The 16,172-nt window shown below is 32.6% G+C and overlaps 2 protein-coding genes across 2 annotated transcripts; both read right to left on the bottom strand.

The window, feature by feature from the left end:
* Window positions 1-239: 239 nt before the first annotated feature.
* Window positions 240-6,096, bottom strand: LOC114195967 (nuclear transcription factor Y subunit C-1-like). Its single transcript, XM_028086421.1, has 2 exons — window positions 5,178-6,096; window positions 240-480 (listed from the first exon to the last, which is right to left on the bottom strand). The coding sequence occupies exons 1-2, from the start codon at window positions 5,843-5,845 to the stop codon at window positions 477-479; spliced, it is 672 nt and encodes a 223-aa protein (XP_027942222.1). The 5' UTR covers window positions 5,846-6,096; the 3' UTR covers window positions 240-476.
* Window positions 6,097-7,541: 1,445 nt separating this feature from the next.
* On the bottom strand, window positions 7,542-11,726 carry LOC114162855. Its single transcript, XM_028046836.1, has 2 exons — window positions 11,577-11,726; window positions 7,542-10,304 (listed from the first exon to the last, which is right to left on the bottom strand). The coding sequence occupies exon 2, from the start codon at window positions 10,113-10,115 to the stop codon at window positions 7,782-7,784; it is 2,334 nt and encodes a 777-aa protein (XP_027902637.1). The 5' UTR covers window positions 10,116-10,304; window positions 11,577-11,726; the 3' UTR covers window positions 7,542-7,781.
* Window positions 11,727-16,172: the final 4,446 nt, after the last annotated feature.

Raw genomic sequence — 16,172 nt, 5'->3', positions numbered from 1 at the left:
TCATTTGTTTTCTTTTTTAAAATAAATTTATAAGTGCCATGGGAGGATAGAAATTCTGCCTAAAGATAATAAAAACAAAAAAACTATCTACCTAAATCATAAGATAAAAAACCTAAATCCTACGAATATCCACTGCTAGAAGTCATAAATCATAAGATAAAAAACCTAAATCCTACGGATATCCACTGCTAGAAGTCATGACACATTGGTATCATGGGAAACTTAAGAGGAAATAAAAGTGATTAGCATGTTCAAGCATGTTTCACACAGAAGGATCAACAATGTTTAGTTTTAAATTTTTGTACATAAATCGTTAAATCATGCTGTTGTTCATCAAGTTAACAGGTTCATACTGTCATCCCATAAAATTTAGTTAACAAAAACCATTTCTAAATTCGAAACAATCAAAATTCCAAGCAAGTTCAGCATCTTCATAACTCCTGACAGTCCTTCATTTGTGCATCATTGCAAGTGACTCAGCTGCACGGAACAAAACTTGGAGTCATCAGAACATTTCCATTTAAAATAGATCAATATAAGATAAACAAAACAACTACACATGCAAATAAAACATACTAGGAGAGAAATAAAATAAGTAGCTACTTCCACTTATAATTATAAATTAACATTTTCATAGGTAGTTGTCAAAATGTAATTGTAATCCGGAAAGTGTCATCCCTCTATCTGTCAATCTCAGTCTCGTGCAAAACAAAAGGTCTTAGTTTAGGAAAGTTGCATTTAATTTTTACATCATATGTGCCAATGCTAGCAATTTGACAATTTAGAAGTCAATGATCTATTTCTTACTCAATACATAACAGAAAATTATGACATGGCCAGGGTTATGTAACTAACCACTTCCCTAATGATAAAAAACATAACTGTTGTCATAACATGATAAGAACCTTGGAGAACCTTGCAATTAGATCATAACATTCCTCCATGTACTGCAGCTCCTACCACCTCCTATGATGACTGTGCACTAACACCCTTGACTAATATCATACAAAGCCAGAAGTTGAAGCTCTCATAGTATTTGATAAGAACCTTGACAGTACCACACGACAAAAGCTAGTGGTTATAGCTGGAGAGTTCAAGGTCTTACAAACTCCACACTTAATCTTGTATTTCTAACATGGAACTCAAATCTCCATACCTTGCAATTGAATCCTAACACTGGACTCAAATCCTCCATTCCTTGCAATTGAATCCTAAGAGCATCTCCAATAGTGAAACTAATTTTGGCTTCTTAATACACTTTTGTGATCCCTCAATGTCATATAAGATTTAAGAACTTTGTCTATTTTTTACTCCAGTATAAGAACCTAACATGGATTCCTAATTCACCTTACGTGGGTTCCACTTTTCTGTTTTACTGTTTGATCAAGAACCAGTTTTTATGGGTTCTTGTAGAAAAAACTAGCTCTCCACTTGGCATCTCATTAAGCCTAAAAGACACATTAACAATGCAACTTTTTAAGTTGAGGCCATATTTTTACACGACTAAAAGTAAGTAAAAATTGCAGTGCTTGCAAAACAAATAGATCCATTTAACTCCCAAAAGTATACAGCTACCTATGAACTACAGCCACTGTTTATAAAATCTGAAAACAATATAAATTTTACATTCCATGTGCTGAGCATTAATCAAATATCCTCCTGAATTTGGTAATGGCAGAAATTTCATATAGGACATTATGCTAGTGTCTTCATAATGGCTTCTAAGGAAGGAGACTTCAAATACACATTAACTTAGCAATATGATTTAAGTCATATTAACAAGTTTGTGCAGGTAGATATACAAATAGATATGAATAGCATATAGCTCCAAAAAAAAAACCAATCAATCAAGCCCTCAAAGAGTTATCAATGTGCTACATCCTTTCTGACTTCCGACTTCTGTTCATAAAGTTGAAAACTTCCTTCTACTACTCTCCCAAAAGCTAGAATAAAACCAGAAACATTAACAATTAAATCAATGGTTGCAGAGAACAAATGACAAATTACTGGTTTGTAAGTGTGCCCTCTCGGTTTAGGCTGAACCTCATGTTAGTTTTATTATTCTTATTCGGTCTTTTTAGTGTTGTCTCGGGTTGTGTATCCTCTCAGATTTAGACTGTCGTCATACATCTTCAATACAATGACTTATCACCATATGTTGGACCTGTTCTACAATACCTCTTGGGACCTTGGTCCACGAGAGAGTATTTTAACTATTATCTAAAACATTTGATAGTTAATAATATAAGATTGAAAATAACAAGAGGGTCCAATAATTCAAATAACTGTGAACCTAATCAAAGTTGAAAGACCCTCTGATCGCAAAAAATCAGGAGAGAACACACTTTTGAATGGACTGATCATAGGAAACCTTGAGGTCATTCTCTAAAAGGTTTGCTCACTTTCATCTAAACCATTGAGGCTTGTAGCTCTATATAATCCACCCATACCAAGATGCAACAAAAATAACATCCCAACTAACTGTGGAATCATGTAGACTATGACTTGAGGAGTACACCATATTAAATGTATAGACAGATTATGCTACTAAATCAGCCGCAATAAAGTAACATCTCAAATATTCCCATACTATATACACAATACCTGTTATACCAAAAAATCTTAATATTATTTACATTTAAAGGCCAAGAGACACATTATTCATTGTCCCATCAGATCTGGGCAGTAGGGACGAAAAATATGCAATATCTAATTATGTTTACTTGTGAAACATGGATATCAAGCTTGGACCACATATCAACTTGATTAAGGTATCAGGCCAGTAGAACACTAGTTATGAAAATTTAGTAATCAAGTGTATACTAATAAGCTGTGAACAAATCTCATGCTGATTAAACAGTCAATCAATTAAGGAAATATCTTAAACTGATAAAATATGGAGGATATGAGCCACATTGCTCGCTATTAAAATGGAACTAGTTTATCTCTACTTTAAATATAGACTACCTCCACCAGCTGCCTCAATTATTATTATTATGACCTTAGCAAGGGTTAAACATTAAAACACATACGTCAATAACATGATGTTATCCTTAGTCCTTACAAAAACAAAGGTCAAATTTTCAGATAGAAAATAAAGTTGTCACCTTATGAGTTTTTAACCTAATGATGAAATATGATAATCTCTAAAATGTGACATGCCACCATTAATTAAACTCAAATGAACATCTATATTATATAAAAAGGCTCCAAACATATAATATTTTATACTCAAATAAAAATTATTATTCAGTTTTTCTTATAATCATGGTTACATTGTTTCATCCAAATCTAAAATAAGAGGGACATTGTTGTTAAATATTTTTATATATGTAACTAAAAAAATAAAAATAAAAATATATCCTTATTAATTTTTTTTTACAAGAATATAATTATTCAATATTTTTCGAATTTTTAGTTCCTTATGTTTTGGAATTTTATTTTACTAAATTCTATTTTTATTTTTATTTTTAGTTTCTTGTATTTTTGTGGGATTTTATTTGACTAGATTAGTTTTAAATTTCCATTGTATCTTGTACTCTTACTAATTTCTAAACCAATGAGTATCTTCCTAATTACTAAACTTCGGAGTTATCTCTTACTGTTCCTAATTTCTAAACCAATGAGTATCTTCCTAATTACTAAACTTCGGAGTTATCTCTTACTGTTCCTGATTCCTAACTTCGAAAGTATCTTTTAAGGTTCCTACTTCCTAAACTTCGGAAGTATCTGTTATTGGTCCTAATTCCTAAACTTCGGAAGTATCTAATACTGGTCCTAATTCCTAAACTTCGGAAGTGTCTGTTATTGGTCCTAATTCCTAAACTTCGGAAGTGTCCGTTACTTGTCCTAATTCCTAAACTTCAGACGTATCTCCTTTTGTTCCCAATTCCTAAACTTCGGGGTATCTCTTTCTATTCTCAATTCCTAAACTTCGGAGGTATCTCTTTCTCTTTCCAATTCCTGATTACTAAACTTCGAAGGTATCTCTTACTGTTCCTGATTCCTAACTTCGAAAGTATCTTTTAAGGTTCCTACTTCCTAAACTTCGGAAGTATCTGTTATTGGTCCTAATTCCTAAACTTCGGAAGTATCTGTTACTGGTCCTAATTCTTAAACTTCGGAAGTATCTGTTACTGGTCCTAATTCCTAAACTTCGGAGGTATCTTTTCTCTTCCTAATTCCTAAACTTCGGAGGCATCTTTTCTCTTTCTAATTCCTAAACTTCGGAGGTATCTCTTACTCTTCCTAATTCCTAAACCTCAAATGTATATATTTCTCTTTCTAATTCTTAAACATCGGAGGTATTTATTATTTACATCCCTACATCGTGCCTACAATATTGGAATTGATGAGACTGATATAAGTTTGAGTATTCTACCTAAACCTCGGAGGTATTTATTATTTAAATCGCTACACATTGTGCCTATAATGTTGGAGCTGATATTAGTTTGAGTATTTTTGCTTCTCCTAAACCTCGGAGGTATTTATTATTTACATCACTACACTGCCTACAATAATGGAACTTATGGGACGGGACTGATATAAGTTTGAGTAATATATATAATATATATATATATATATATAATATATATATATATAAATAATTGAAAAGGAAAATAGAGACAAATGTAAATAGTTTTTCTATCTTAAAAAAAAAGAAAAAAAATGTCAACCCTCAACACAATTCTGAATTCCGCTACTTTTATACATAAATACATCTGAGCACGGTTCATCATGGTAGAGATCTTGAGTAGCACGGCATTATATCATAATATTACATGTTTTTAAAGAGGAACACATCATGTACCAATCATGTACCAATAGATGTAGAACTCTTTCTTTCAAAAAATAATATTATCAACCCATAGGTTTTCTTTCTATCAAAGAAATATTATCAACCCATAGGTTTTCTTTCCATTAAAGAAATATTATTGTGTTCTTCCTTCTTTTCAGTTTCAAAGAAAATTTTTATCCTACCTATTTTTATTCTATCAAACATATGAAGATTCAGATTTTTTATCCTACCTATTTTTATTCTATCAAACATCAGAAGATTCAGATTTTTTGTTATGTTCTCAACTTATTTATTCTATGTCTGCATTTCATTTCTTCTTTCTCTTTTTTTTTTTTTCTTCAAGACCAAACTGGACATAAGTGAGAAGTCAGTTATGTACCTCTGGCCATCAATGCTCCCCTGCGCACCGGCTCCGCCTGCGCCACCGTAGGACGCGTCGTCGGCAGCGGACTGCCAGACAGACTGCCAGGCCTGGGACGGGGGCTGGACGTAGACTCCGGTGGCGGGATCAACGGCGGGACGGCCAATCATCATGCCGGCAGGCTGGCCAATGGGGGGGTAGTAGTAGGGCACGCCACTAGCAGTGGCCCCGACGAGCGCAGCGTCGTCCTTGATCTCGTCGCGAGGAACGATGTCAACAAGGAAGTCGAAAATGTCGGTGCGGGTGATGGCGGCGGCGATGTCGTTCTTCTGGAGGGTGCGGCGCTTGTTCTCCTCGGCGTGGAGCCAGGAGCGGATGGTGAGCTCAAGGATGAAGAGCTCGCATGCCTTGGCGAAGAGGATTGGGGCCTCTGCCGAGATCATGCGGACGTCCTCATCGGCCTTCATAATCTTCTTGATGCGAGCGAGGGGCAGCTGGTGGTTCTTGAAGTCGTTGACGTGCTCGATCTCTTGACGCTGGTAGGACCAGAACATCTGCAGCTGCTGCTGCTGCTGGTGGAGGAGATGCTGAAAGGGGGGCGCTCCTGCACCTGCACCTGCACTTCCGGCAGCCGCGCCGGGGTACGCTCCCGATTGCCCTTGGCCCCCTTGCTGGTTGTTTTCCATTCCCCTAATTCTCAGAATTTCCCTGCTGCTCAGAGCCTTTTGTTGTTTTGTTGTGCTGTGTTTTGAGTGTGGTGAAGTGAGTGATTCAGAAAATGGGAAATAAAATAGACGAGAGCGTGATGTGTGATATGATGTGGTGTGGTGGGATAAGGTAAACAAAGAAAGGACCCGACCTACCCTAAGCCAACCAAGGGATTCATTCAATTCAACGGAACAACAACCCCTCACTCACTGCGTAACCCAACCAAACAACATAACATTATAAATGCCTTTTCCCTTTTTTCCTTTTTTTTTTTTTTCTTTTTTCAACTTCCAATATTACTCTGCTCTGCTCTGCTCTGCCCTTCTCTCAGCTCCATCCTCTTCTAACATTTGGCATCATCCCAACCCAATCTTTCATTTCTCTCTGTAATTCTTTTTCTGCAATCTATTTACTTTTTTTTTTACTTCAAATCATTTATTCCTAATATCATTTCCAATCCTTCATAACTTGCGGCAGATGAAACGATTACAAATTTAACAAAGAAAACAGTTTTACTTTTACATGAGATTAATTTCTAATACTGAATAATTAATTTCAAAAATGATAAATACGACTTCGTATTTTGTAGATACTAATAATGTTATCTAACCGTGTCAAAAAAAAAAAAAACAAAATATTATTATGACAACGCATATTAAAGAGAGCTTTGTGAATAAGAATTCTGAATGAATTAACCTTGAAAATTTATTTATGTAAAGGATAACCTTACTCAGACTAAATTAAATATTTTCCTTAAAAGACGTTGGTTAATTGAAAGAGCATTTACTTATAAGGACAACAGTAATAACAAAATTGAAAATTGATATAAGGTTAAACTAATTATGAAATTTTACAAAATTCATTCATTTTGTGACTAGATTTTTATAGTTTCAAATTGTGATTTCCTGTTTATACTTTAAAAATTAGATAAATAAATAAACTCGTGCATCTTAATCACATTACCATCTAAACTCCGTTAACCTACTATATAGAATGTCTTATTTAAAAAATAAATATGCACGAAACTGTTTGATATATAGCATAATTGATTAAGTTCACATAATCTATATAAATTCTTAAAAGAGCATCTTCAATTAACAAATTTAATAACCAATAGTACATAAGAACATAGTTGAAAGATTTCGAACTACAAGAACGCATTAACTTTTTCAACTATGGAAACAAATTTTAAAATGTGGCAAAATTACAAGTGTAGAAATAGTGGATCCATGAACAACAATTCAACCACGTAATGATATAACAAAAGACCCCTATCTCAAGCTCTCTCAAAACAACTCCATAACGAACTAGAGCTAAGAAGAGCATCCAGCTTCCCAAATGAAAAAGAAAAAATTACAGTTTAAGCATAATCTTATTATTATTATCATTTGAGATTTTTTCTTAAAAGAAAAAAAAAACTGAATATATTATTAGTATTGTAAAGGCTTAAGATTTGTTCAAACTTATCAGAAGAACGGAATTCATGAGGAACTTCTAAAGTATAAATGCTTTGATCCGTGAGGTGCAAGAAAAAAAAAGCATCTTATGGTGCATGATTTGACCCGCTGTATAGCAGGATTCTTTAGAAAAAAATGAATTTCTGAACATGGAGATCAATGTTCCCAGTCAAAAGAGTTAAAAATGATGCTGAAATTTATTGGCATGAAGAAATTAATAACTACCGTACATTGGCATTTCATATATTTTCATAGATACAACTGAAATAAGTCCTGAGGGGGCAATGGCAAAACTCAAAGCAAAACTGCAGCCCCGCCAATATACAGCAAAAACAACAAAAACTGTTCTAATGTATGTTGAGTTGGTGACTGTAAGCTATAGTTTTGTTGACTAATTAATTTGCTATCTCTGGCTAATGGAACACAAAATCTCTTCCCATCATTAACATTACTTTAATTAACATTTCACAGCTCTCTTTTCCCCCAGACGTCTCCGCTTATATACAAACAAAATCTCAGGCTTGCTTCTCTTCTCTCCTAATCCTGCATCAGAACCTTCTTCCTTGGTTGTCTGGCACCCCTTAAGCGAACCCTCCTCCCTGGAATTCTCTCCGTGCTTCAATTCATCTTCGGCAGATTTTTCAGTTGTCATTATTATTTCTTGCTCCAGATCTTCAGCTAACACCTGAAGAAGCTCCATCGGTGTAGCAGCAGGATCAAGCTCCAAGCAACCTTTAGGAGCATTGGGACCCTCTTCACCAGTAAGCAAGTATGAAGGTACTTGGTGTGAGAAACGAAACATCTGCGCCTTTGAAATATTCCTGACTTTTATTGGATCAACATTCTGGCGGAATACCGTCTTGAAACCTGCAAGCTTGACAAGTGGGGCAACACTCACCCCTTGCTCTTCACTGTAATCTTCAAGCACCTCCACCATGTCATATTTCTGTATGATTTCATCTTTAGTGAATTCATTCCAGTCAAGGGACCAGTTCCGATACAGTGCCCATACATCACCTTTCTTCGGATATATATGGACAACCCCTCTCGAACCCTTTGTCCATTTCACCCTGTGCGAAAAGGAGTTAAGAGTGCTATAGGACACACGCTTTCCTATTCTGAAATCTCCACTGGTCTTAAGAAAGCCAGAACTGATCCACTTTATTGGGGCCAATTCATCATTGCTTTTCGTATTCAACCAGCTTATCCTCATATTGAAAGGATTCTTTGAGATTACATCATGGATTAAACAATAGAACCGGGGCATGCCATCATCATTGTCATACGCAGCCCACACCTGGTTCTCACCAAAAGCATTTTCAATACGGTCTCCATCAAAATCATGGAAATCTGGGTCTGGAACATTCATAGAGAGAGAACCAGGAAGCTCAGGATCTGGATGAACAGAAAAACACTTCTTGCCGGCAGCCTTAGAATCAACAAATTTTAGTGCACCAGGCTTTAAACCATTAATTTCACAACTTTTCCCCCTCTCACTGATTTCTGTGTCAGTATTCTTTGACTTGTTTAGAATCTTTGATGCAAAAGAAGCTTTCAATTCACCAAGATTTTTAAGAATCTCCTTCCGAGCCTTTTCCATCAATAGGTGCTTCATTTGAAGCTGTGATACGTCCCTAACACCATTGCGTTTGTAATTTCCAGCAGCATTAGCCCTTCCTGACCCAAATTCATTAGCCAAGTTTGTTCCTTCAGTTTGAGATACTGTTTTGCTTTCCACATCTCTTCCATCTCTACATACTTTATGTTCATCAGTGGACCTTCTCTTCCTTGGCTTGTCACCTTTCATAATAGAATATGAACCAAAACCAGAGGACTGAAAAACTGAACCAGCACCAGTTCTCTCAGCAGCATGAATTTTCCCAATTTGGGCATTCTCCAAAGACACAGTTGAATCTTCATGCATTCTCTTCAAATTTTCAGAAGGCATCCTAAAAGCACCAAGAGTTTCTGCAGCACTAGAAACTGATGTTGGTACGCGAAAACTGCCACTGGGCATAGAGAAAGGACCTGACCCGTGTGCTGAATTGACAGCAGACATTGATGTCCTTCCGGGAACATGATTTCCATTACTTCTTTCCATTCTGCTTAAGTTGAAGTTATGTTGCTTCATCTGAGAAATTCTTGAAGAGGATGAACCATTTCTGTATACAGGTGGAGGTGATGTCTCAGAAGCCACAAATGGCTTATGGCAACATGTACAGACAAGATCAGAGTTAATATAAACATTATGGTACTCAAACTTTGTCTTACAGGAATTGCAAATGGTCCAAAATGTGGGTTTCAACAACATAGGACTGAAGAAACTACTGTATAAAACATTCTGAGTAACTGGCACAGATGGTTTCCCACCAGGATTTCCATGATATGTACGCCATAAGTTGTACTTTTGGTCATATGTGATCCTCTTGTCTTTATCAGATAATAAACTCCAAGCCTGTGAGATAAGGTTAAACGCCCCATCTGCTCCTACAGATTTATTTTTATCAGGATGTAGAGTAAGAGCCAGTTTCCTATATCGTCTTCGAATTGTTTCTTCATCAGCCAAGGGTTGCACACCAAGGATCTTGTACCAATCAACTTCTCCATTAACCTTTTTATCCGCTGAGATATACACCTCAATAGTTGCCAGAAATCGAGGAAGGTCATCAAGATTGGGATATAATTCTAGAGCCTTCATTGCAAGCATTCTTGCCCCACCAAAGTCCTTCTGTAAAAACATCTTCTCTGCAAGTTCTTTTGCCCTTAAGGCACCATCCTTTTTACATTCCATGCTAGCCAGTTTGTTTCTGCAAATGGCCACTAATTACTCTTCTTTATTTCCTTCCTTAGAAGTATACATCAAGGTGATACCAACAAGGAGGGAGGACAATGCCCAACAATAAAATTTAGACCCAGAATCTGACAGTTCCACATGCACAATGGAGACGCTTCCTTCAATTACAGAAGCCCCAAGTAAACCCTATAAACATTAAAAAAGTGATACATCTACATTAGCACAAAGGAAAGACAAAACAAAACAACCATGCATAATGAATAATGGAATTTTTGAATGCTTATTTTCTCTACATTGATTTCCAACATGTTCTCTAAACAATAAGGTAACTAAAAACTCACTATACATATTAGAGTACTGAATTTTCAAATTAAGCTTAACAATATCATGATATTAGATTTCCATCACATTTTCACATCGTCAGTCGCTTGCAACCTTCCCAAACCACAATCCAGGGAACAACCAAACCTTTGCTGATCGTGGAGAAGGAAATTGCAAAAGAAAAGGATCATGTTGTAATAAAAAATGCGCAAATGCCAAACCACAGTTTCTACTTCCAATCACTTCTTTCATTATCAGGGTAGCAAAACCAAACATGGTTCTTCCTACAAGTAAATTCTCGCTCATGCAACTCTTCAAATGAACAGCTTTAACAAACATCCACGATTAACAACAAAGGAGATTAAAAACTAAATGTAAAATCTAAGGGTATATCCGATTCCATTCCACCTTTTGTTTTTTAAAACTTGTTCTCAAAAACAATTCCATTCTGCTCATTACCAATTTATCATCTAAATCTATCCAGTTTTTAAAATTGTTTCCAGAGAAAGTCTTTTAAAAAACCAAAAATCGAAAAAAAAGGAAAATAGTTTCTCATCTTCATTTTCAATTTTCATCTTTTGCAACCTCTCATTCTATTCCGCACCCTACTTTGTGCCGCGCACCACCCTTGACAAGCTGTCTGAGCAACCTTGCGTAATTGAATTCTGAAAACTACAAATATTTTTGAAAAGAAAAAAATAAAACAAACCCTAAGCCTCCCACCAAAAAAGGGCGAACCACTCATGCAGCCCTTCATATGAACAGACAAAAACCGCAAGAAGGAACAATCAAAAACAGAAGAAAAAAAAAGTTCAAAATTTTGAATACTTCTAATCACATAAAATTCAAGGTTTCAAAATTGTCCACAGAAATGGGTTGCCACACCGCACCGTCACGGTCGTGACAGCCACATTGGAGGTTCCGTTACGGTAACAAAAAAAAAAAAAAAAAAACAAATATACAAACACAAACACCACCCAAGAAACAGAAAATCCCTTCAACATTGTTTCCCCAATGGAATCTACTACTACCACTACAGATATCATAAAACTGAAAACCCAAACACAATCACATAATTCAAAACTACATTGATTCAGATAAAGAGAAAGCACAAGGAGAATCAGGTAAAGGCTTAACCTGTAGGCACACGAACGAAGCGTAGCGGGCAATTGAGTAGAGAAAGCTCTTTGTGTTTTGTGAATAATTTGGAAAACGGTGGCTCGAGAGTTGAGCGAATTTGGGCTCCGATCAGAGTTTCAAAGCTTACTCTGTGCGGTGCATGTTAGGCCTTCATGGTGAGAGGTTTTTATACTGTTTCTCATTCACCTCTGAAATTTTTTAAATAAGGCAAATATTTTTTGTTTTGACCTGATATATTACCATAATAATAAAAAATAATAAATAAATAAATAACCTACAAAAATCCATCAGATTCATACAAATCTTACCTGGTTTTGATTAAGATAATAAATTAATATCATTATTATTACGCGTTTCTAATGAATGATTTTCAATTCAAATTTATTGTGAGAGGACGACAAGTAATGTCATAAGTTTAAATTCGAAGCCATATAATTTTTTTTCTATTAAAATTTGAAGATATAGATCATAATCATGAAAATATATATTTTTATCTTAGCAGTGTATATATATATATATATATATATATATATATATATATATATATATATATATATATATATATATATTAGTAAGTATTATAAGATGTTATATTAAAGTAAAAATTATAGAGATTTTAAGAATGACATGAAACATTTGGATAGAGATATACTAAACTGTATTAATACGGTTTAAGTGGTTTGGTTTATCATGGATACATTTAAAAATAAATCAACTTAGTTTTATTCATTTTCTGGTGAATTATAAATTTGATAATCTCATTTAATCATTATTATTTAGTAGATTAAGTGAGTTGATTCATTTAAGTATATTTTATTCTTCAAATTTATTTTTTATATTCGTAAGATAAAGATCGATTTAACTCATTTAGTTATAACATTATAATTAAAATGCTCACTTATTTCACCTAAAAATAATTACAATTAGAAAATGGTATCATAAAAATAAAGGTGTGTAATTATATAATTGAGTAAATAAATAAAGTATTTGAATCTATTTAATAACATTTGAGTATTTAAAAATATTAAATTGTCAATTTATATAATCAAAAATAATAAAGAATTATAATAAAAAATGACGAAATGTATAATACAAAACTTAAAGAATTACAAAATGGATTATGATCTATCCATATACAATTGACTCTAGTATATTTAACCTATAGTTAAACAAGTCAAATTTGATTTAATTTATATGTTAGAAACTTATTTTTTTTAATTCAATCCAATTCAAATATGTAATGAGTGAGATTAACTCATATATTTAAGTCTATTTTAACAATTCCATGAATAAAATTATCCAAAGAATAAATTAAAACCGCGTATAATTAATTCTTCATAAACCATTTTTTAATCTTTACATTAATTTTGTTTATTTTTATTTTGTGGTCCTGCCAAACTTATAATTATTAAAACATCATACTCAGTTTTACATTTTTTTTTATAATAAATTTCTGTAAGTTTCAATAAATTGATATTATTATATTTTGTTAGAACTTTCACATTTATTAGAGATAACATAGATTCACAGTGTATAAGTGAGTGTGAACCTCACTTTATAAGCTGATTTTATAATGTCAACTTGTTCATATAATATTATAATCATGGATTAAAGTCTATCGTAGCGAAGTGTGTTGTTTGTTGAAGTTATTGTTTCATCCACTGTCAGGTCCACTCTCAAAACACTCATTAATATTAGTGCCACGTTCAAAATGTATGTCTCGACATGAAAAATGTGTATTGGATAATACACATAGACTAGAGATACGACAAATTCATAGTATATAAATGTGTGCAAACCTCGTCTCACATACAAGTTTTATAATATTAAATTAGATTTAAGGTTCATTTGTCAACATATTTTTATTTGATTATATTTTAAACAAATTCGTTAAAAAATCCTTTAGTTTTATAGATGAATTCATGTTTTAGCTTGAAAGGATTGTTTTTCTAAATAATGATTTTTTTTAGTTAAACGAACGAAGTGTATCAAATAGGATTTTTAATACTTTGTTGCATTGTCTCAAATAACTCATTAAGAAATTAATAGCATAAAAGCTTTTAGTATTATTATACAACATTATCCTTATCATTTTTTTTTCTTTTATAATTAATTGTTTTTCAATGTTCTAAATGAATATTGGAAGAGTATACCATCCTTAGCACCACTATATTACCGTGACAAATACGATGTTGATGTAATATTAGTTCACTGAAGTCATTTAAATGATGTCGCAATTTCGATTTTATGAATAAAAAAAGTAATTAGAATGAGATACTCAACTAAAAATTTTAATCTATCCACAAAATTTATCAATTATATTGTACTAATTACATTGTTAAAAAAGAAAACATTATCTTAGCATGTTTTTCTGCTTGTATTGTGTAAGGTAGTTTCTTAAAAACATGCTAAAAAGGTGAAATAATTATTATATGCTTGTATTTCTTATACATGTTAACTTCAATTAAAGACAATTTTTTATTTTAAAAGATAAACAATTAATGCTATTAATTATATCTCCCTTATATTTTATTTTTCCCTCTTTTTTTCGCTCTGAGACAGTATACAAAAATACTATAAACGCATATCCTCTGACAAATGTATCATGGATTGGCTTTATATTTGTATTAATTTGTTTACATATTTAAAATGAAAATGGAAATTTTAAAATTCTTTATCACATAACACTTTATTGTTTGCATATCAATGTGTTTGTGAAACGGTGTTGTTTTGTGAAAGAATGTTTCAACTTTCAATGAATTAACTAGTAATTAAGGTCATAATATTTTTGTATGATTGAATTTCTTGTATAAGGTGGCTTCAATAAAAGATAATTTAGTTTTATCAATAAAAGGTAGTCCAATCAATAATATTAGCCTCATAATTTATTTTATTTTCCTTTTTCTTCACCCTGCATGAGCCATTATGCAAATAATATAAATACACATTCCTGCTTCAAATTAGCCTTACTTTTTTTTTTTATTGACTTTACATATATTATATCAATATTAATTGAAGAATTATATTGCCTTGTGTGTAGGGTGAGATAAATTTGTGTCGAGAAATGAGGCTTCTTCAACTAATTAATTCTTGAAGTAATTGTTGTATAATTGAATTTCTTATAAACAGTAACTTCAATTGAAGATATTGCTATTTTAAAAGATAAAAATAGTAATGTTATTAATATGATTAGCCTTATATTTTATTTTCCCTTTTCTTCACTTATATGAGACATTATACAGATATTACAAATGTACCCCTATTGCATTTATAAAAAAATTAAAAAATTAAAAGAAGAAGAAATAAATTAAATTTACTTTTTAGATTTATTTATAGAATTTTCTAAGAAAATAATTTTTATATAGTTTAATTTTAATTTATTGCTAAACTTTTTTTTTGTTTTCCTATTTCGGAAGTATTTTTTTAGTTTACAAATAATCACAACATGCATGCTATAATGTATCATTAATCTTTTTTAACACAGTGATAAATATAGGTATATAAATATGCTAAAAGTAACTTTTATACATAATTACGGTTTGAGAAATTTGTTAATTTAACTCAAATGCTATAGGATCTTCTTTTATAATCGGAAGCTATTGATATGTCAAGAATCCTAACACAAATAATGTTAATTTTTATTGATAAAAATTTAAAATATTCTGCATAGATTTCATGACCATCAAATTCACAATGAATGCTCAAAATTTAAAATATTCTGTGTAGATTTCATGACAATCAAATTCACAATAAATGCTCAACATGCATGATAACTATTGCATGTGGCATCAATTATCCAATGGCAAAGACTGACTGGAATGGGTCACAATCGAATTGTGACGTTTAGACTGTTACACTTTTAAGTAAAAAGAATTACGCCCTAACTATTGACTATAACATTTGATCTAGTGATAAGTGTTCAATCCTAACAATTATGTATTTAGAGCCAAGGGTCACGAAGAGAACCTTAATCACTGTGTCAAAGTTTTTATAGCTCACAAAGACAAATTAAAAACATTATCTTATGGCTAACATGTTATATATTTTTCTCCTAATAAATGTATATTCTTTTTTCAAATAATTGGTTGCTACATATTATGAAAAGAATTTTACACAAAAGTAATGTTAATTTTTATTTGAGATTTTAAAGCATTCTTCATAAATTTCCTAGCAGCCAAATTTATAATAAAATTTATATTTTAATATATATTTTATATTAATAAAATATTATATAGTTTTAAGTCTCGGATTTATCTTTTTCTTTTCCTAAACTATAGAGGTATCTTGTACTCTTCTTATTTTCTAAATCATTGAGTATCTTCTTAATTCCTATACTTCAGAGTTATTTCACCAGTGCAGAAAGGACTTTCTGCCCCGGTTATTTTCCACATTTTACCTCGGGTCTGGAACCGAGGCATATTGGAGCGAGGCCAAAAGGTACATCTTTTGGCCTCGGTTATCACTCGAAGCCATAGACCCAGTTTTTTGCCCCGGTCTTGGTAAGAACCGAGGCATATTCCTTTACTCTGCAAATTGGAAGGTCGTCCTGATTCCTCATCACATCCTTCACCTGCAATTCAAATTCGCAATTCA

Source organism: Vigna unguiculata, chromosome 9 (genome assembly GCF_004118075.2).
Source record: "Vigna unguiculata cultivar IT97K-499-35 chromosome 9, ASM411807v1, whole genome shotgun sequence".
Taxonomy (NCBI): Eukaryota; Viridiplantae; Streptophyta; class Magnoliopsida; order Fabales; family Fabaceae; genus Vigna; species Vigna unguiculata.
This window is presented reverse-complemented; position numbering and strand designations above follow the sequence as displayed.

Excerpts from the sequence above, each read along its gene's own strand:
- LOC114162855 (XM_028046836.1), bottom strand. The coding sequence starts at position 10,115 with ATGGAATGTAAAAAGGATGGTGCCTTAAGGGCAAAAGAACTTGCAGAG.
- LOC114195967 (XM_028086421.1), bottom strand. The coding sequence starts at position 5,845 with ATGGAAAACAACCAGCAAGGGGGCCAAGGGCAATCGGGAGCGTACCCC.